The 23,409-nt window shown below is 24.7% G+C and overlaps 3 protein-coding genes across 5 annotated transcripts; 1 reads left to right on the top strand and 2 right to left on the bottom strand.

The window, feature by feature from the left end:
• Positions 1–31: 31 nt before the first annotated feature.
• On the top strand, positions 32–15,444 carry LOC122857204 (mediator of RNA polymerase II transcription subunit 13). 3 transcript variants are annotated; one of them, XM_044159251.1, is made up of 12 exons: positions 32–324; positions 1,066–1,191; positions 5,814–6,132; positions 7,444–7,612; positions 7,695–8,282; positions 8,691–8,852; positions 9,284–9,959; positions 10,037–14,008; positions 14,068–14,406; positions 14,490–14,774; positions 14,859–15,130; positions 15,211–15,444. In XM_044159251.1, exons 2-12 carry the CDS (start codon positions 1,123–1,125, stop codon positions 15,341–15,343), a joined length of 6,984 nt encoding a protein of 2,327 aa, XP_044015186.1. In that variant the 5' UTR covers positions 32–324; positions 1,066–1,122; the 3' UTR covers positions 15,344–15,444. The 3 variants fall into 3 exon arrangements, with proteins under 3 accessions (XP_044015186.1, XP_044015188.1, XP_044015187.1); XM_044159253.1 differs by lacking the exon at positions 8,691–8,852; XM_044159252.1 differs by lacking the exon at positions 32–324 and having other exon boundaries at positions 697–1,191; positions 7,698–8,282.
• Positions 15,445–17,604: 2,160 nt separating this feature from the next.
• On the bottom strand, positions 17,605–21,265 carry LOC122857203 (glycoprotein-N-acetylgalactosamine 3-beta-galactosyltransferase 1). Its single transcript, XM_044159250.1, has 6 exons — positions 20,648–21,265; positions 19,866–20,065; positions 19,613–19,788; positions 19,258–19,465; positions 19,051–19,189; positions 17,605–18,840 (listed from the first exon to the last, which is right to left on the bottom strand). The coding sequence occupies exons 2-6, from the start codon at positions 19,894–19,896 to the stop codon at positions 18,297–18,299; spliced, it is 1,098 nt and encodes a 365-aa protein (XP_044015185.1). The 5' UTR covers positions 19,897–20,065; positions 20,648–21,265; the 3' UTR covers positions 17,605–18,296.
• On the bottom strand, positions 20,907–22,591 carry LOC122856267 (transmembrane protease serine 5-like). Its single transcript, XM_044157962.1, has 6 exons — positions 22,579–22,591; positions 22,063–22,361; positions 21,915–21,992; positions 21,529–21,654; positions 21,061–21,095; positions 20,907–20,967 (listed from the first exon to the last, which is right to left on the bottom strand). The coding sequence occupies exons 1-6, from the start codon at positions 22,589–22,591 to the stop codon at positions 20,907–20,909; spliced, it is 612 nt and encodes a 203-aa protein (XP_044013897.1).
• Positions 22,592–23,409: the final 818 nt, after the last annotated feature.

Here is a 23,409-nt window from a genome sequence, read left to right as displayed (position 1 = left end):
CTATCTCTGTTTTATTAGTGGTGTTTTTGTGTGCTTTCTCTGTCTCTTCTAGCTGTATACAATTTTGTATGTTATGTATTTAAAATGTATGTTTTCATATTATTGAGAGTGTGTGTATATGTGTCAAAAGTATAGATGAGAAGTGGTGAAGAGTAAAAAAATGTTTGGTTGAATGATCCACGGTTATAGTGGGGTAAAGAGGCCAAAAAGAGAGAGATTCCCACTGATTCTCACTGAGGGATATCTCTCAGGGCAGCTTGAAGCTTGTTGTGTATTTCAACCCAACTGTGTGTGCGTCCGCCATTTTACAGTCGCCATTGAAAGGTGAAAATTCTCTTCTAAATGTAACATCAATTGTTTTATTATCAAAAAAAAAAATATATTTATTATAATATCATACATTATTAATAATGTATCAATAATTATCATCAAATTATTAAACAAGTTATATATACATATGGCAAATAAATAAAAGAAAAAAAAAAACAGAAAGTTTATTTTGAATATTTATAAAAAAAAAAAAAATTTATTTAATTATTTGTCATGTTTGTGTTTTGTTATTAAATTATTGTATTATTTGACAAATAATTACAACTCATTGTGTTATCATTAATTCAGTGTTATAGTGGTTTTTTTTTTTTTTTTTTATTATTATTATTTAACAAAAAATTTTTTCTCTTTTTGACACTCGAAGGATTTTTTTTTTTTTTTTTTGGAGTAATTTTTTTTATTTTTGAATAGTGTTTTTGAAGGAAAAAAAATTGTGATTATTGTGGGTGAAATAATAAAATGATAAAATTTATATTGTGGTGATTTAAAAAAATATATATATATTTATATAAAAAAAATAATAATAATTGTTAAAATAGTGGAAAGGGAAAAAGAAGAAATATATAAAAAAAAAAAAGAGAAGAGAAGAGAAGGAGTGTGTGTGTGTGTGTTTGTTTGTGTGTTGGGAGGAGTTGAAATTATTTTTTTTTTTTTGAAGTTTATATTTATTGATAATTCATATATTGAAGATGGTTAATGGCTAATTATTATTGTGAGTGAATATTTGTGTTAAAGGATTAATATAATTCTTTTGTGGAATTAATTACATCGTTTTGAGACGATGGAGAAGCCATGACGCACCCGTCGCATCAGACTAACGGCGCCAGCTTGGAGGACTGCCACACGAATTTTTTCGCATTGGTAAATAACAGTGGTTTTTTTATTATTATTCTTTTTTTTTTTTTACCTTTTGTTATTATTAATTTTTTTTTATTTATTAAAATATACCTAAATCATTTATGATGTCTAAAACGTTTTTTTTTCTTGAAAAATATTTTCTTTTTTTTATCATGACATTGTTTATTTTGTTTATAACAAATTATTGTTATGAAAATAATCAATAATTATGATTACTAAATTATCATTGCGTTACCTGTTTATTGTAATTTTTATTTTTTTATCAGTTAAATTGACATTGAAATAGAAAAAAAAAAAATTTTTTAAATTTGTTTTTAATATTTTAATTATTATTATTATTATTTAAAGTGATTGAAAAATTAGCTTTTTTATATTATTTAGATAATTTTTAATACTTATTTTAAATGGCTTTTTAAAGAGACATTTGTGATAATACAATATATATAATACTTGTGTTTTCTTTATTGACATTTTAAAGCGTCTTGTTACTGTCAGAAATTAAAAATTATCAATAGGTCATAAAAAATAAATATATACAAGTTAACTAGAATATAAATATAAATAATATTATTAACAATATGATTAATAACATATTTTAATATATTAAAAATTACATGACATGTTTTTTTGGAGTAAAATTATGCTCCAAAAAAAAATAAAAAATGTACTTAAGGCTCGACGACTATCGCGCCTCCATCGTAAAAGGTATCAACGATAGTGAATGATAGAAAAATTAAATAACAATAATAATAGTTTAAATATTTAAAAAAAAAAAAAAATATGATAAGGGGATCTCCTTCGAACCACAGGCAAAATAAAATAGTAACTTCCACACAACAACAAAATATTCTCATCTTCACAAAATGTCCCAGTCAATTCATGGTCCTCTTTTATCTCTTTCTATATTTTTTTTTTTTTTTATATATTTTTTTTCGTTAACACCACTACTCTCTAGTGTTCGACTTAATTTTATTTCTTTTTTATCTCTTTCTTGCTTTTTTTAGTTTCAATCTAACTGTCTTTATTTTTTTTTTTTCTTTTTGGTATATCCAAGTATTTTTCTTCTATTCAATCTTTCACTCGTTCTTTTCCTTCTTTAACATTTTATATTTTTCTTTTTTTTTAAAAAATGGTTTTTTATTCTTGTTTTCTGTTGCTCGTTGTGAGTTGGGTGTTTGCGGCAACTCGTAACATTCCTTTCGTCCTGTGTGTCGGTTGGTCGAATCGGTTTGCTCGATGCCTGCTTACTTCGTTTCAATGTGAATGTATTCTCTTTTTTTTTTTTTTTTTTTTAATACATATAAGTACAGCTTTAAATGTAATTTAATAATTTATTTAACTGTTATTTTTTTTATAATTTATATCCATCGATTTTTTGAATTATGCTTTATCTTATCTCTTGATTTTATTATTTACCTGACTGGTTTTTTTTGGTTTTTTTTTATTTTTAAATATTGTCAAATAAATTGAGATACAATATTATAAAACTGTGTCAAGTATTTTCTATTTTTTTTTTCTTTTCAAAACAATTTTTAATTATTATTTTTGAAGATTTAAAAATTAAGGGGGTTATTTAAATTTCCCGCCATGTATTTTAGAAAAATATTATTTTTTTATCTTGGCTGTTATTATGTGTTGTTGAGAGTATTATTTATTTTATTTTTCCTTTTTTGGTTGAGACTCAAGTCGAGTGGATTGGTTGGTTTGGAGTAGGTATAGTTGTAGACGCTGTTTAGTTGAATCTTTTTTTTTTTTTTTTTCCCTCTTTTGTATATAATATGTACAATGTATTATATCTATATATATTTGTGCTTGTCGTGATCTCCCACGGTGAAGCTGGCGAAACCTTTTGAGCGAAATCTGTACCAATACTGTCTTTTTTTTTTTTCTATAAAGTAAAAAAATATTTTTTTTTCAAATTTTACTCCAATTTTTATTGAAAAAATTACTCCATATTGTTATAAAATAAATTACAAGTTGAAAAAAAAAATATTTCTATTGAAGAAAATCTCGAGAAAATTTGTAAATTATTTAAAAATTTCTGCATAAAAAAATTTACTAGAAGAAAAAACAGAAAATTCGTGTGCTAAAAATGCGCCATCATTGTCGTTTAAAATAATTTCTTTCTTCCATAAAGAGAATTTGAAAAGAGTAAACACGTGACTAAAAAAAAAAATGTTCATTTTCCGGAGATTGTTGTAGTAGAATTCTTGGATGAATACTCTCGTTTGACCGATCAACTCCACCCCAAATACATGCCAGCAAACGTGTTCTTGTTCGTTCTAAAAGCTATATATTTTTCATCCACCCTTAAAATCCCTAGGGGGTAAACTATAACATGAATACACACAAATACACTTGGCATTTTTTGACCTGCGCACTGATTTTTATATTTTATTTATATTTTTAAATATATTATTTATTTAAAACTCTCTATCTATAAAATAAAAAATATTGTATTTTTATTTTTTCGTATTGTTAAGTAATTGTTATTCGATTCAGGCAAATTTATATTCCGTAAAATAGAGCATGGAAGAACGTTGACCATAGTGGGAGCAAAAAAAAAAAAAAATATAAGGTGAAAGCAGAGATGCAAAGACAAGACATAAAATTAAAAGAAATAATAATTATAATAATTCTAGAAAGGCAGGTTTTCATAGAGACAATATAATTTTTATTTAAAAAAAAAAAAAAAAATTTCTTTGTCATTTATATATTAAAAATATCTATACATATATTTTTTTTTATTGGACAATTTTTATTGTGTTTTAAAAATATATACATTGTTTATATATTTAAATTCCTGAAAATTTTATGGAACATAAAAATTATAGTGTATATAATTACACGAGGCGAAACCACTATCAAATAATAAATTTAAAGAGCGTGATGATTAGCGATAATGAGTAATTTATATATTAATATTTCAACATAAAAATGTCAATTGCATGTTTTTTTTTTTTTAATGATTAAATTTCATTTATTATCATCACGAAAATCTATGTAAACTTGATAATTATCATAGTAAATTTAAATGGTATTTAAGACTATTTAAAAAATTTTTTTAAAAAATGATAAAAGGTCTATTGTTATCGTAAAAATTTAAAAATTGTAAATAATCCCGCGCAAATAATGTACCGACCTGCTCAATGCGTCTGGAATGTCGTTCAGCAAACGACGATACAAAAATAAAAAATAAAAAGAAAGGTATAAATTTGCAAAGCTTGATTGGCTGATATAAAAAAGTAAACGTGAAAGAAGTAGGAAAAAAGAGGATTGAACCTACAAGACAACCAACAAAGTAAAAAATGGCTCGAAAAAAAAAAAAAGAAAATATTTAGCAAATTATTGTTATTATATTATTTCAAAGCGCGAATATACAAACCACGCGGACGGCCTTGCACGTAGTCGGTTTTTTTTTTTCCCCTTTTTTGTACTTATTGATCAGTCTTGTTGTTGGGGGTCTTGACAGCGAATACAACAGTATACTTTGTACACACATACACTGTTATTTTCAATAAAAATATACAAAGATAACGCGCATTTTACCAAAATAATGTTCAATTTTAATATATATATTATTCTTTGGCAAAAAAAAAATAATAAGAATCATGCTTACATTGGTAAAAAATATCTGGATTTATTTTTATTATAAATTACTGAAAAAAATATGATAGTAATGACGTACAGATTTTTTAAAAATAATTTCGATATTACTATCGAAATATTTCCGGAAGTTTCAATTGAATCTACCGATCATATATATAAATTGAAAAAAAACAGATGAAAATATAAATTTCTCAATTTAAATACAATTTTCTATTAATTGTTATTAATTTTTAATGTTAATTATTAAATTTTATCTCATAAAACTGGATCACTCCAATTTCTATTTTTCTCTTAAAATTTCGAAATTTAAAAATGTCCTTTATTTATTTAAAATTTATTGTTGTAAAAATAAAAAAAATTAATCGAGGTATTTATCAACATGTTAACAATAATTTTACAAATATAAATATATTTTTTTTAACGTATTAAATGATTATTATCGTGACGTAATTGAGGGTGAAAACGTGCGTCACGTGAGAGAGGAGTAACCGAGTAACCCGTATACTAAAATAATAATTTTATATATATATATATATATTATCATTTCATAAATGCATCTACTATTAGCGTAACTAAATTTATAAATTATTTAACAACATAAATATATTTAATATTGAATAATTATATTTATTTTTTTTCCTTAAAAAACAAATCATTGATTCTAAATAACTCGTGTTTCGAATCGAAACTTTCGATGTGTTATAATAATATTCAACAGAGGGGATGAGGTTATTAATCCCCCCCTTTTTTTTTTATAACATATATTTCGAGGTCAAATTTAAAGATTATTATTGGATTATTTTATATATTTTTTATTTCACTCTTAACAGATGTAACAGGTGTCATGTTATTTTATTATCTATCAAAATGATTGTTCAAAGATAAATTAAAAATTAACTTATTGATAAAAAAAAATAATAATAATGTACCTATCCTAAATAAAAGTTAAATATATATATATATATTATTTAGATTGTTAATTCTTTGTATTAATTTGTTTTTTTTGTTAATTATAGACTGACCTCTGTGGAATAAAATGGCGAAAGCTTGTGTGGGGAGAAGTGACTGGTGGATTCGGGGGTACCCCCCTTGAGGATCCAGTATTATCAAGTTTTTCACGTTGTTTAGCTGGTGATATACTATGTGTATGGCGACGTGTTGCATCAACACCATCAACAAATACAACTGGTACTGGTGGTTTATATGATGTTAATATTGCACCATCACCAGCACCACCACCATTATCATTAACCGCAGCTAAAGAATTATGGATTTTTTGGTATGGTGAAGAACCAGATTTATCTGGACTTGTTTCACCTGAACTTATTTCTTGTGGTATGTATTTTATTATATTTTTTTTTATATTTTTAATTTTAGGGTGTTATCTATTTGTATCAAGATTTTTTCTTTTTAAATTCGATATTTCATTTAAGGGTTGAAAAAGTATAGAGTATTTATTATTTTTATTTTTTGTTTATAATTTTAAAATTTCAATGACTAGAGTTATATGTGATGTGTTCCCACATACGTGGCCGGACTCTTTACTCTTGGGGTCGGTGAACTTCTCGTGCCCATTTTCCCGGTTTTATATACATGTCTACATATACATGTTTTATAAAAATTTTTTATCCTTCTTTGGTTACTTGTGAATGTATTTTTTTTTTTAAATATATTTTACTTGAAAAAAATATATATTATAAAAATATAAATAAATAAAGAATTAGACTATTTTACATTTAACATTAAAATCATAATTTTGATTATTTTTTATTTATTTACATATTTACTGTGATAAATTTTATAGATTATTTTAAAGTTTGTCACTTGAATGTCTTTAAATATCGATATCGGTTTATCTTTAAAAAATAAATAAGCTAAAATTGCTATTTAAATTACAAAAATTAAAATTAAATTAATATTTTAAGTATGTTTATTATTAAGACACTTAAATACTGTTAAAAAAAATAAATAACAAAAATTTTAGATAAAAATTAAAGAAACAAATTATTTTTTTTTTTTCATGAATTTAAACAAATATAAATTTTTATTATTTTTATTTAAAAATATTATATCTATGCAGATAAAAATCTAAGATATATAATATTTCTAGAATATAATAATATTTGCGCTTGCGTTGTTGCAAGTGTCTGCGATGTTTCTCGATCGAAATAGTTGCGCCCGCGTTTTTAGGCGTTTCGAATATTGTAGTGGGTAGTTTAAAGGGGTACCTTTTTTCGTGTTGCTAGATAAAAGGGTTAAGAAAGAAAAAGAACAGCAAAAGAAAGATCTTACAAATATTATGTGCATGATAATGATGATGTTGACTGCAGCATGTTGAATAAAATAAGATGAAAAAAAAAAATATAAATATAAAGGCCGATGAGGTGCAATGATGCATGTTTACCCTTCTTTCCCTTTTGATACCCTCAATCTAGTTTTGCTTATCGATTTGACAAAAATAAAAAAAACACGTGTCGCTGTAACCGGCCACTGGCTATGACGCCTCTTTGTCGACGTCGTTGTAAACCTCCTCGTCATCACCACCACCACCACCACCACTACCATCATGTTCATCACCCCTCTTCTTATTTATATTTTTATCATTGACAAATATAATAATTTTAATGAATTTATTTATTATTACAGAAAGTGAACAAGGATCTTGGGAAAGTGGATTATCTTATGAATGTCGATCATTATTATTTAAAGCATTACATAATTTAATTGAACGTTGTTTATTATCACGTGATTTTGTACGTCTTGGTAAATGGTTTGTTCAGCCCTATGATGGATTTGAAAAACATCGTTGTAATAGGTAAATAATTTATTATTAAATATTATAATAACAAAAAGTTTTTTTAATTAAAAATAATTTGTTTATTTTTTTTCAATTACAGCAGTCATTTGTCATTTTCTTTTGCATTTTTTGTACATGGTGAGAGTACAGTTTGTGCAAGTGTTGATGTTAGACAACATCCAGCTGTTCGACATCTTACTAGAACTTGTCTTCAACGTACACAAACAATGCAAAATGGTGTCAAGGTTATATTGGCACCATATGGATTGGCTGGTACATTAACTGGTCAAGTTGGACGTATTGATAGTCAATTACTTGATGAATGGAAACATTTTTATCCAATAAATAGTAATAATGTTGATAGTGGTTTACCAACACTTGTTGAAGTTTTAGTTGGTGGTGTACGTATGCGTTATCCATCTTGTTATGTACTTGTAACTGATATGGATGATGTTAATATTGAGCTACCATTATCACCACCATATAGTCCAGCAACAACAACATATGAAAATCCAAATTCAATACAACGTGATACTAAAACATCAACTGAATTACCAGAACGTGTTTGGGCTGAATGTACTGTTGGTAATAATTATCATTCAAATATTATTAATGAACCAGCATCACCTGATTTTGGTAATTGGACATTTGTTGATGCAACACAAAAGTCTTCCTGTACATGTTCAAAGTGAGTATTATTATTTCAATAAATACATTTTTTTTTAATTTACATTTCTAATTTTTGATTTATTCATTTAATTTTTTTTTTTTTTTATCAAGTAAATATGTTTCTCATTTTTTTTTTTATGTCTATTTTAATGTTAGTTATATTGTTAGGTAAAAAAAATAAAATAATTATTATAAATTAGTATTATTATTATTTTTTTTTTTGTAGATTAAATAAAAGTAATTATTTTTATCTTGTTTTATTTAAAATTAAATAATTAAGCTTAAATGAGAAATAAGAGGAACATTATTGAATAAATTAAAAAAGAAAACAAATAAAATCAATGAAAATGACAAATAAATTAATATATGAAAAATTTTTTTATAAAAGAAACAAAAAAAAAAAAAAATATTCGGGGATCGGTTGCAGGTGCACAACCACCCCCGGGGGTTGGAAGGGCATCAACTCCTCCAGTCAGGTTCAGAGGGAAAGAGTTGATAAAAGTGGACGAAGAAATGTCGTACCATTCCATCGACGATCTACCACTCAATGGGAATCATCTTGCCCCTCTGTACCTACAAATACCCCCAGGTCGGTTATCTCTACCCCCGCAAAATAATTATTTTCTAAAAAAAAAAAAAGAAAACAAATTTTCATTGTTGTTTTTAACATAATAATTAATCATCATTATATATTCATTGATTAATTTAAATATAATTAATTATATATTAATTCACGTTGCCTCTAATCTCATTCGCTTAATAATAACATTATTAATAACATTTATTTTTTATTAACTAATTTTTAAACATTTTTTGCATGTTGGTAGATTTTTGTTGTTTTTTTTTTTTTTGACTAACTTGTTTAATATGGAAAAATATTTGCAATAATCATTACTAAAAAGAATAAAGGTGTTTGAACATTAAAAAAATCACATGCTATAATTAAAAAAAAAAAACATTTTAAATGAAAGAAAAATAACGTGAAATTAATATGATATTTATTTTGTTTTAAATAAACAGATCTGTTGTGAATATTAAAACTGAAGCACCAAATACACCACCAGGTGGTCCACCATCATATCCACGTGGACCACCAACTGGTGGTGATTGTCCACCAGTACCATCAGTTGGATCACCAAGTTCACCAGCACCATCACCATTACCAACACCACATTCCGAGCCAGCTTCAGTACCACCATCATCGACTGATTTAACAATGCCAACATTAAGTCCTCAACCACCACCACCAAATCATACAGCACCACCATTGAACTCATCATCATCAACATCATCATCATCACAACAACAACAACAACAACCACAACAGCAGCAGCAACAACAACAGTCACAGTCACAGCCACAACAACAACAAGGACCAAAATTAATACCACCATCATCAGGTTGTTGTAATAACAATCAATCAACAAGTTCAACACAAGGACCATCATTAAAAAGACCAATATTATCATCAAGAGAATATGAAGGTGCTCTTATTGATGATGAACAACCATTATGTTGGCTTTATGATTATTCATCACTTGAAGCATGGTTTAATCATCCAGTTAAAAAATTTAAAGGAAATACATCAGTACCAACAAATCAAAGATGTAAAAGTTTATATCCACAAAATGATACAATTAATAATCAATCACAAATACCAAAAATGGAAATTAAACAAGAACCTGGAACAGTATCTGTAAGTTTAAATTTATTTTTAATATTATTTTAAATTAAGAATAAAAAAAATAATAATTTTATTTATTTTATTTACAGGGTGATTGTACTGGTCGTAATGATCCATATGAATTTGATATAAATATTGATGAAAATGGTAGTAATACAAATGCTGATGGTATACATCGTCAACGTGATGATCAACAAAAACCAAGTTCATTATTTACAAGTGAAGGTTTACAAGCATCATATAAAGATCTTGATCAAATATTTGATAATTCAGATCCTGATACATCATCTGATGAAACAAATTTAAATCAAATACAAATACAAACACCACCTGGTTCAAATAAATCAGCAATACATAATGATGAACAACGTTTTGATAATAATACTAAAAATTATAATTCACGTTGTATATTACGTCCTGAAGAATTATCAAAAATGTTTCCAACACCACCATCATTAGAACATAATCCAGTTGCATCACCATGTCAATTAAATGATACATTAATTGAACAATTAGATATTAATTTATTACAAAGACAACAACAACGTATATTACCAGATATATATCCAAATATGGGATCACCACAAGAAGAACAAATTGATGATTGGAATTATGTATTTAAACCACCATTAGTATGTAAACTTGTTGGTTCATCAAAATATGCACCATTAACAAATTTACCATCACAATTATTACCACCAATATCATTGCCATCAAATTGTATATATCGTCCATCATGGCAATGTCCAACAACAACAAGTACAACTTCATCTTCATCATCATCATCATCAGGATCATCACCAACAGTACCACCATCATCATCATCAGGAGCAACAGGAGCAGCAGCTGCAGCAACAACATCATCATCATCATCTTCTTCATCGTCATCACCACCATCAACAACAACAACATTGTCAACAACAATTGCAACAACAACATCATTATCATCATCATCATTATTAACTGATAGTAAAATTGGTATATTAACAAATAATAATAATAATAATAATCAATTGAGATTACAACAACAAAATCAACAATTAAGTAATATTATTGGTAGTCAAGTACATTTACCAATATTACAAAATACATTACAACAAAATAATCATCACCATCATCATCATCATCAACAACAGCAGCAGCAACATCATCATCATCAACAACAACAACAGTTACAACAACAATTACATCATCAACAGCAGCAACTTCAACAGCAACAGCAGCAGCAACAACAACAACAATTATTACATAATTTACCATCATCACCAGCACAATCATCGTCATATCGTGTTAGACCACCACCACCACCATATGATCAACCAAGTCCAGCAACATCAACAACATCAAGTTATTTAAATAAAAATATAAATTCAATTGATACAATTGATACACCTGGACAACAAAATCGTTTTGCTGAAACAAATTCATTAATTGTTAATATATTACTTGGTGATACAGCATTAAATATATTTAGAGATCATAATTTTGATAGTTGTTCATTATGTGTATGTAATGCTGGACCAAAAGTTGTTGGTAATATTAAAGGTGCTGATGCTGGTATATATATTACAACAAATAATTTAAATAATATTGGTTATAATAATGATGATGATCAAATACGTTGTTCATGTGGTTTTTCAGCAGTTATTAATCGTAAATTATCACATAAATCTGGTTTATTTTATGAAGATGAAATGGAAATAACTGGTATTGCTGATGATCCAGCTGATTTTAAAAAAATATCACTTGTTGCTGTTTGTGGTAATAATGATGACTATAACACTAATAATAATAGTAACAACAACAACAACAACAACAACAGCAATAGTAACAATAATAATAATAGTAATAATAATAATAATAATTCAAATAGTAATAATAGTGGTGGAGGTAATAGTGGTGGTAGTGTTAGTGATGGTAATAGTGTCAATAATAATAATAGCAACAACAACAACAATAATAATAATAATAATACAAGTGGTACCAATAATAATAGTAATAATAGTAATAATAGTAATAATAGTAACAACAATAATGGTTCAAAAATAACAAATACAAATGATGATACAAATCAAATTGATAATATACCAATAAATGTTTTGGAAATATTACGTGAACAATGTGCAATTGTACAAAGTTCAGTTAGTAGTTTATATCGTGCATCACGTGTTTATGCATGTAATCGTAATAATATGAAAATTGGACCAACATTAAATACATTAGAATATAATGATGGTAATGATGTATCATTAATGGCAATTGATCAAGGTAAAATAATTGATGGTATACCATATGATAAAACAAATAGAATAAATGGTATACATAAATGGGGTTTTATACGTGCTAAAGGACCACAATGTAGTGGTGATATTGTTAGAATAATGAGATCATTACAACCATTATTACAAGAAGCTGTACAACGTAAATGTACAACACGTATGTGGGAAGCACCATATACTGTTGCTGGACCATTAACATGGCGACAATTTCATCGTTTAGCTGGTAGAGGTACTGATGATCGTTGTGAACCACAACCAATACCAGCAATTGTTGTTGGATATGATCGTGATTGGTTATCATTAGCACCACATGCATTAAATTATTGGGAAAAATTAATGCTTGAACCATATTCTGGACCACGTGATATTGCATATATTGTATTAACACCAGATAATGATACTGTTATTAATCGTGTTAAAAATTTTTTTCGTGAATTATCAACAACATATGATATATGTCGTCTTGGTAAACATATACCAATAACTAAAACATCACGTGATGGTATAATACGTGTTGGTAAAAACTCATGTCAAAATTATTATGATAATAAAAGACAACAACAACAACAACAACAGCAGCAGCAACAACAACAGCAACAACAACAACAGCAACAGCAGCAACAACAACAAATTGATGAATGGTTTAAATTATTAGGTGATAATAAAATGAGTGAACAATTACGACATTATGCACAAGTATGTTGTTATCGTTTAGCACCATATTTAACCCAAGTTATACAAGATCGTTCATTATTAGATAATAACAATGATATTAATATAAAAAAAGAACAATTATCATCATCATTATCATCACAACAATCAACATCAAATGTATCACCAGAAACAATGCCAACAACACCAGATGGTATAACAATTAAAAGTGAACCAATTGATGATAATTCACAATCATCTGGTACAACAATTGTCAATAATAATAATAATAGTAATAATAGTAATACAACAAATATTAATAATTTACAAAATTCAAGTCCTGGTAATAATAATAACAATAATAATAATAATAACAATAATAATTCAAATAATCAAGGACAAAATATAAATGGTAATGGTAATAATGGTGGTAATGGTAATACAATTGGTCCAGATGATGATGAAATTGAACAACCATCAATTGTTGTTTATATTGTTGAACCATTTACACTTGGTGGTCCAGAAAATATTGATAAAAGAAGACTTGCAATATTGGCATTATTGCGAGCATATTCAAATGCAATATGTGCTATGCCAGAAAATATTAGAAGTAATATTAATGTACAATTAATATCATTAGAAAGTATTATGGAATTAGGACGTGCACGTGAAAGAAGAAAAATACAAGATGAATTACGTTCATTAGCATTAAATGTATTTTTACAAGGACGTCGTTTATTAAATCATAATTCAACAGTTAAAAGTTTAACTGGTTTTGGTACTGCTGCTTCTGCTGATATATTTTTAAAAAATAAAGATGAAAGAAATCGTGCACCTTATCGTCTTTATGCACCAGCATATGTATTAGCACCATTAAGAGCTAAAAGTGAAGCACCAGAATCATTTGGTATTGCTGGTCCAGAAGAATGTGCTGTACTTTATTTAAGTTATTGTTTAAGTGAAGATCAATCACGTTTACTTGCTGTTGCAACTGATGATCGTGGTGAAATATTTGAAACAGCTGCTATTAATATTGATGTACCAAATCGTAAAAGAAGAAAAAGAGTATCAGCAAGAAGAATTGGATTACAAAAATTAATGGATTTTATACTTGGTGTTATGTCACAAGGCGTAAGTTTTTATTTATTTATTTATTTATGTTAATATTAATATTATATATTTAATTTAAGGTACAACCATGGAGACTTGTTGTTGGACGTGTTGGTAGAATTGGACATGGTGAATTAAAAGGATGGAGTTGGTTATTATCACGTAAATCATTATTAAAAGCATCAAAACATTTAAAAGAAATATGTGGACAATGTAATTTATTATATCCATCAGCAGCACCATGTGTATTAAGTGCTTGTTTAGTATCACTTGAACCAGATTCAACATTAAGATTAATGGCTGATCAATTTACACCTGATGAAAGATTTAGTCAAGCATCTGTTAATTGTCAATTATCAACACCACAAGATGTAACATGTACTCATATACTTGTCTTCCCAACATCTGCAACGACACAGGTTTGTTGTTGTTGTTTATTATTATATTAATTAAATTATATAAATTTATATATTTATTTATTTATTTATTTGTATTATTATAGTCGTCGCAGACTGCATTCCAAGAACAACATATTAATGGTCCTGAACTTGGTGATGATGAGTTATTTTCAGCTCTAAATGATGATATGCCTGAAGGCATGGAGGGTATGGGTGATTTTAATGATATATTTAATGTATGGCCAGAGGCTGGTGCTGGTGGTGGACAAAGTCCTGGTGGTAGTCCACATCGTCCAGAAGGTTCACCACTTGGTGGTGATGGTGGTGGTTCAGGAATGGGTAATCATGATGGACCTGGTAGTCCATTTCCATGTAGTAATACACCAAGGGTAATTAAATATTATATATATATATAATTTATATATTATTTAAATTTGGTATTAATTAATTTTTATATATGTAAAAATATTTAGGCAGTAGCTAATGATCAAGCTGAAGAAGTTGGTACATTATTACAACAACCATTGGCACTTGGTTATCTTGTATCAACAGCACCAACTGGACGTATGCCACCATGGTTTTGGTCAGCATGTCCACATCTTGAAGGTGTATGTCCAGCATTTTTAAAAAATGCATTACATTTACATAGTCCAGCAATACAACAAAATAGTGATGATTTATTACAACAACAAAGTGCATTGACTGCACATCCATTAGATTCACAATATACAACAGATGTGCTAAGGTAATTATTTTTATATTTTATAAATAAACATTTTTATATAAATTGTATGAATAATTTTGTTTATTTATTTTTATTTAAAGATATGTTCTTGAGGGTTATAATGCACTTTCTTGGCTGGCTGTTGATTCAAATACAAGAGATCGACTCTCTTGTTTACCTGTACATATACAGGCACTTATGCAGCTATATCATGCATCAGCAGCTCTCGTCTGACCCAGACCATTAGTACATAATTACCAGCATTTTTTTTATTTTTTATTTTCATTTTTTTTTCACGCAATTATTATTAATAATAATTTTTATTTAAAATTTAGGGGATTTTCTTTTTTTTTTTTTACGAGAGCAATACTCATAATCATAAATTTCATCTCTCGTAAAATCAATAATTTTAAATTGATTCATTTATCATTCCCCTTAACAATTTTTCAGATTAAAAAAAAATATATTCCGTAAGATATATAGATATACAAACATATATATATAAAATATATACAATGAAAATAAAAATAAATAAATAGGGAAAAAAGTAATACAACCAAATGATTTGTTTAAATATATAAAAAAAAAAAAAAAAAAATGTAGAAATTAAATTGTAGAATATAGAGGCAGCTGATGAAACTTTTTTTTTTTTTTTCGTTTTTTTTTTTTTTTTAATATAGCAATTCTTCCATCAATATTAGAATTTTTTTTTTTTGTCATTTATTATTATTTTTCACAAAAATTAATGCACCAAAAAGATAAGATAAAAAAAATTGCATAATATAAATTTTAAATAATTAAAAATTGATAGTTAAAGGAAAAATATCGTAAAAATTTTTTTCGTTATTTTTTTTCTTTTTTGCAAGAACAAAATTGCATTTTTAAATTTATAGCTAGTTACAACAAAAAAAAAAAAAAAAAAATTAATAATACAGTGAATCTCTAGTTTAAAAAATTATTATTATAATAATAATGGTTGCGTAATATCAAAAATTAAAAAACAAAATAAAAAAAACTTTTGAAGATGGAAAATAATGAAAAATCGTAAAAAAAAAAAAAAGAAAAAAAAAATGTTTTTAATTGTAAATTGACTTTTTGTACAAAGCTTTTAATTATTGATAGCAACAAAGTAATATAATGAATATTACGTTGTTTTTTAATTTTATATAGATGAATATAAATGAACAAAAGAAAAAAAAAAAGAAAAAGGAAATCCATAATTATTTAAAAGAAGGAATTTTTCCTTTTTTTTTCTTCCTTTGGAGAATGATTTTGTCATCATGTGTGTTGTGGGGACTCATAAAATGCAAGCTAATAAACAAAATAGAACTAAAATATTAAATTTAGAAATTATAAAAAATTTAGTTTGAGAGTTTACGAGTAAAAAATTTCAGGCAATTTTATATCTTTTTTTTTTTTCGACAGAGAAATCAATAACTTTGCCTGTTAATTTTTTTGTTTCGTCAAAGCAGCCCTCTCTTACTTTATCCCTGAATAAAAAAAAAAAGGTGGTCCAACGAAATTTTCATGAGAAAACGATCAAATCATTATCACTTTTTTTTTTTTTTTTTTTTCGAATAAAATTTGAAAAAATAAAAAACGATTTCAGGGTCTTTTGTTGTTACGTTATCTCTGTGGCCTCATTGTAATTTTAATAATAATTTAATAACTAAAATTGTACCAGTTTAAAAGCGAAAGAAAAAAAAAAAAAACGCGTGATATAATTTTTTTTTTTTTTTTTCTTTTATTTATTTTAGAAAAAAAAAAATTGTTTTATTCAAAATAGGTTGCTTATTATAATAGTGTTGTAAAATATTTGTTTTGACAAAATAATTTATAGACCAATAGATCAAAATACGACTGGGTTTAATAAAAAAAAAAAAAAAATTATAAATATATAATTATAAATTAATTAAACAAAACAATTTGTGTAAAAAAAAAAAAAAAGAAAAAAAAATCACAACAAAAGTTGCAAATTTTAAAATATGATAAATAACGAAATTTAAGAAATCAATATTTAAAAATTAATTTTTCTTATACCTCAGTGTATAGAGAATAAAGAAAAAAATTTGTTTTTTATTATTTATAAATTATTCCAAATATAAATGAAAAAATCAATTTAAAAAAAGGATTTTTTCTATTGAAAAAAAAATTAGTAAACACAAAAAATTAAAATTAATAATCAAAATTTCATATTAATATTTTTTATTCACCTGAAATTCATATGAAATCAAAGTTTTTTTTTTTTTAAATATTGATATTAATTTCGTTGTATTATCAGTGGGGACGTAATTTATAATTAAAAAAAAAAAATTGCATCAGTTGCACTGTACAAAAAAAAAAACTGACATGTACATAGCATTCATAAATTAAGAATTAAAAAATAAAATGAAAAAAAAAAAATACCCCACAATATTGTCAAATGAAAATATAAAAATAAAAATAATAATCAAGTAATGATTAATGAATTGATAAATAATTTGCAAATACATTTTGTTGATAGAATTTTTTTTTGTTTTTTTTTTTTTTTTCAAATATTTATTTACTCATAGAAACAAAAATCAAGAATAAAATCCTCACTCAATCTGGGTAGAATGACATTATTGGGATTATTATTATTATTATTACTATTATTATTAAAATTATGGAAATACAGTTTTATGTGTATATATTATTCATACTCAATTAAAAAATAATTAAAAAAGAAAAAAAAAATATTTAAAAAAATCATGACATTATTTGATTTCATTATTATTTTATAAATGTTTTTTTTTTCTATTTATTAATATTTTGTATGTGGTTTAATGTAATTAAATATTTCCTACATTTTATTCAGCGATGTATATATAAAAAAGATGATGTAAGATGTTTTTTTTTGTATCATTAATTTTTGTAATTTGTTTTAGCGATTTGAATTGATTGGTTTTCAGCTGACTAGTTTTTTTTTTTTTATTGATAATAACAATATGGCAAGTATTTTTTAATATTATTTATATTTTTATTATTAATAATTTATATAATTTTTAATCAACTTAATTTTATGTCTTTTTTTATTTTTTTAAATATATTAAATTTTGTTAATTTATATTTTTATTTTGTATAACATAATTTTGAAAATTTTTAATTTTTAGTTTTTATAAAAAAATTGTTTTTTGTTTTTGTTTTTAGTTGATGAAATAAAACAAGACTAGATCTGTTCAGTTATGGCACTTGGATTAACTGTTAATTTTTCAACACTGTGATTAATACCATAAGGGCGTAAATGATAAATTAAATATTCAAGTACATACATCATATTTGGTGATACATAATGAAATGATATTGCACTATCTGAACAACAATTAAGACCATGTTTTGTTTCATAAAAAATATAATTCCAATACCATAAATCTTTGGCAACACGATTTGGTATTAAATGACTTTCAGGTGTAAATGGAAAAAATCTACCTCTACCAAATTGATCACGTGAATCCATTGCTTTAACATTAATGTTTTCTAAACATTTACCCATTTCAACATCTTCAGCACCACCATTATCACTACGACATTTTTTACTATCATTTAAACCTTCATTTACAAATTTACGTACTGCTTCATTACTAAGTACATAACCAGCACCACCACTCATATATCCTTGTTTAACATATGGCTTAAAACGACAGCCAAAATAAAGTGGTGATTTTGGATCATATGATGAAAGCATGTATCTCAAATTTTCAACAATTAAATATCTGTAAGTAAAGAAATAACAAACAAATTATTAAATACAAAAATTATAAGTTTAAATAATAATTTTTTTTTTCATAGTATTTTAGTTTGTATAATAATTTATTGGCTATCAAATGAAATCAAGATAACAAGAAATAATAATATCTTATCTTTATTGAACATATTTGATCAGGTGAAGATTACTATTATTAAGAAAATTTTTATCAACTTACGTATCATCATCAGCTTTGACAAACCAGTCTACTTCATCTTTATATTTTTCATATGAATATTTAAATGCTTCTTTTGTTTTAGCCCATAAATTATCTCTACCTTCATTGACAGGTAATACAACTGTTGGTAAAGTTTTATCTAAAAATTAAAAAACAAATATTATTAAAACAAATTTAAAAATATTTATAATGTAAATTAATAATTACCCTCAGCAGAACTCATGAATAATAATATATTACAACGTTTTCCCCAGGTTGCTTTGACGTGTCTTGCTTTTGTTTGATGATTTGCTGGTCCAGTCATAATCCAACAAAGTACACGTACTTTTTTTGATAGCTCTGAAGCTATAGCATCCTCACCTATGTGTTCATTTTCATCAACACCATGAAATTTTATTTCAGTTTCTGGTGCAATCTAAATAAAAACAAATTTAATACATATTTACATTATTACCTTGTTTTATCAACAAACACAATATTGAAAGTATTTTTTATTTATTCTTTCATATGTTATTTATATTTATTTAATCTTTAATATTTATTTTATATTTTAGTTATTTACCTCATTGTCAACATCACCATGATGATGTGGATCATTATAAAAACTTGAACTTCTTGACATCCAATTTAACATACCAGGTGCATCTTTAGTTGCAGTTATAAGTAAACATGCTGATAAAAAACCAAAAATAACACCAGCAACTAATGTCAGCATAAATCTTTTTCCACCTCTTCCTGCTAATAAATTATCAATACACAAATAAATAAAAAATCCCCAATTATTATTAATAATAAATAATATTAAAATTTATTACCATCAAATACTGGCAACCTTTGATGCACCATTTTAAAAAATTTTCTTTTATATTTATTAATATTAATAATTATTTATAACACAGATAATTATTTTATCACTTATTTGTATTATTTTATTTATTTCTTTATTCAACTTTTGGTTGAACTATCATCGGTTTGAATTACCTTGGCAAAATGATTTAAATTTTTCTTTCATTCTCTGAAACAGCAAATTACATGTATTTTTTTTTTTTTTTTCTTCTTTAACAACAACACAATTTTGCAACTTAATTTATTTACAAAAAAAAAACAAAATAGAATAACAATGATTGAGTATTATTGTTTAAAACAGACATAAAATAATAATGTATCTGGCTTCAAAGCATTCGTGACTTCAAATAAAATATAAAAGAATAAAAAAAAAAAAAACAATGATAAAGATAAAAAACCAAGTTTAATGTGACCGGAATTTCAAAGATAATATTCTGATAACCAAGATTTATTTTTTCATTGAAACATTAAATCTATTAAATTCAAACAGTAGTATAATTATGATGATTGAATAATAAAATTAAAATTATCAATTATTTAAACTATTAATTATTTATTATGTCAGAGGGAAAAAAAAATAATATATCATCAATAATAATTAAGTATCTTGTCCACTCTTACCTTACTGAAAAAAATAAAACAAAAAAAAAATATAAGATTATAAAATTAAATATCAATTAAAAAAATTATCTATATTAGCTTATAATTATTTTTATAAATTTAGTCATGTAAAAAAAATAAATAGTCTTACCTTTCTTGAATTTTTTTTACATTTTTTTTTCATTGTTATCCTATTGTTGATAGGATTTTATTTTTAATAATTAATGACATATTTACAAGTCAATAATTAATTTATAAAAACATGTTTTGTTTATTCAATAATATTTTGTTTATAAACATTTATTGAATAAACAAAATTTAGCTGATTTTTTAAAATAATTTTTAAAGTTGTTTTTTGTTTTATTTTATTGTTATAAATAAATGTATACGTGGAACTTTTATTTTGCTAATTATTTGTTATTATTTATTGTAGATGACAACATGACGAATTGACGATTGTCATTTGTCAGTCTGACATATAAAAATATATGACATTTATAAACGTACACAATGATGTTTTGTGTACACCTGTCTACACCATATTGGTTATGAATACACACATACACATTTACACTTTCACCTGGATAAACAACTGTCAACTAAAACATCAAAAAGGTATGATGACAAACGATAAATCAATAGTTAAAAATATAAAAATATATTATTACATTGTGTTTATTAATTAGCAAGTTATTAATACATCAATAAATGAAAAATTATTTATATCAAATAAGGAAATTAAAGTCATTTTAATTCATTTTGTTTCGAAAACAAAAAAAAAAAAATGTGCTGAGTTTGTTGAGCTTGCGCAATGTAATTTTTTAAATTTCCGTTTGATTTTTTTATTTGAATTTAAATATTATTTTATCGATATATATATTCTTTTGAGATTAAAATAATTTTTACAACAAATTATGATTATTTAAATATTTAAAAGAAAACATATAAATTGTTTAAAAATTATCCATTATTTTTGATGGAGTTTTTTTAGTTTTCATGTAATTGTTTTTTTTGTTTATTTATCCAATCAACGTATTGTTTAACATCAACATAAGTATCTGGACCAGGTGATTTTGCATCTGGAAAATATCTTTCAGCAATTCCAATAATTATATTGTAGTTTTTTAATTGAACAGTCAAAGCACCACCGCTGTCTCCCTGTAAAAACAAATTCAGAATTAATTGTATAATATAATTAACAAAATATATTATTAAATTTGAATATAAATTAAATATCTTACTGTACTAATGCCAGTTTGAGAATTCTCAAAAGTATAAATACGTTTATTTTCAATTGGAAATTTTGGAAATCGAATTTTAATTTCCATTGTATTGATAATATGTGTATCAAGTTTTAAAAGTATTTTCGATAATTTTATATTATTATGATGTATTTGTCCCCAGCCTGAAATTTTTGCTTTTGTGTTAGTTATTATTTCATTTGATGGTAAATTTATTCTTTGTCTTGTTGGTCCAAATGAAAATGGTGTATGAAGCTAAATATAAATCAAATTAATTAATGAATATTATTATTTTGAGAATAGTGTTTTTTTTTTTTTTTTTTACCTGTAAAATAGCAATGTCATTGTCATTTTTGTTGTAGTTAAAATCTTCATGAATAATTTTTTGTTTAACTAAATGAATTTGTCCAGATTTTTCATTTTCGTGATCAGTTGTTCCACTTAGTATTCGTAATTGTTTATCTCTTCCCAGCGAATTGTCATGAACACAATGAGCTGATGTTAAAACTAATTTTTCGAAAATTATTGCACCACCACAGAGGTGACCAACATTATCACGAACTGATACTTGCCATGGAAATTCTTCATTAGAAGTTGTTACTCCATTAACAATGGCAAATCCATCTAATTTTTTTTTAATTTTATTAAATATCAAATAAATGCAAATGAAATAAAAATAAATTTACTTACCATCAATTTGGAGAAATAAAAATAATAAAAAGCTTATATTTATTAAAAATTTTATCATTTTTATTGAGTAAAAAGTTTTAGGTGATTTTTTTTTTTTAATTGTACTCTGTAGATTGATGATTTAAATAGCTTTTGAGTTGATGATTTATACTAATTTCTATCATTATTTTTGGCGCTGTATTTATACTAAAAATTTTACGTTATCAATTTTTTTTTTTTTTCGTTAATTATATATCAATTTAAAAAAGCAGACAGCTAAACTTAGACATATAGTCTAAATTATTTGATTTGATTTTTTTTTTTTTTTGTGTTATCTAATTTTTTAAATAAAATTAGAAATATATTTTTGATATTTAATATAAAGAGGAATTTTTAAAATTATTTAGGTCATGTAAATTAATATTTAAAAATATGAAAAAAATTAATTTAAATGTGGTAGTTTGAAAATTCATTAAAACAAAATTATGTTGGGAAGATAAAAGTCTAATTAAGATGTTGAAATAGAATAAAATATTATCATAATCTACATTTTATTTTAAATATAATTTTGTTTGAAAATATATAATATATATAAAATAAATAAAAATATATTTTATCAAGATATTAAAATTATTGATATAAAAAATGATTGTTATTATTTTTCAAACAAAATATAATTTATTTGGTGAATAAAAACAATTAGGTATTTGTTTTTTTAATATGATTTATTCAAAGTTGAATACATTTCGAATGTATTTATGAAAAAATTAAGCTTATTATTATGAATACAATTATTTGTCTTATTTATTAAGATCGTAAAGAAAAAAAATTAGAAACTAGATGATTAAAAGTTAAAAATAAAAAAAGTCATTAAGTTGACCTAAATAAAATCAGGTGATGGAAAAAAATTAATTATATCGAGGCCATATTTTTATATAATCAAGTCAGAATTAAAAATAAAAAATTATTGATAGAAAATTGAGTTTTTGTAAAATAAAAAACG

Source organism: Aphidius gifuensis, linkage group LG5 (genome assembly GCF_014905175.1).
Source record: "Aphidius gifuensis isolate YNYX2018 linkage group LG5, ASM1490517v1, whole genome shotgun sequence".
Classification (NCBI taxonomy): domain Eukaryota; kingdom Metazoa; phylum Arthropoda; class Insecta; order Hymenoptera; family Braconidae; genus Aphidius; species Aphidius gifuensis.
The sequence above is the reverse complement of the archived record's forward strand: the minus strand, read 5'-3'. Positions and strand labels throughout refer to the sequence as shown.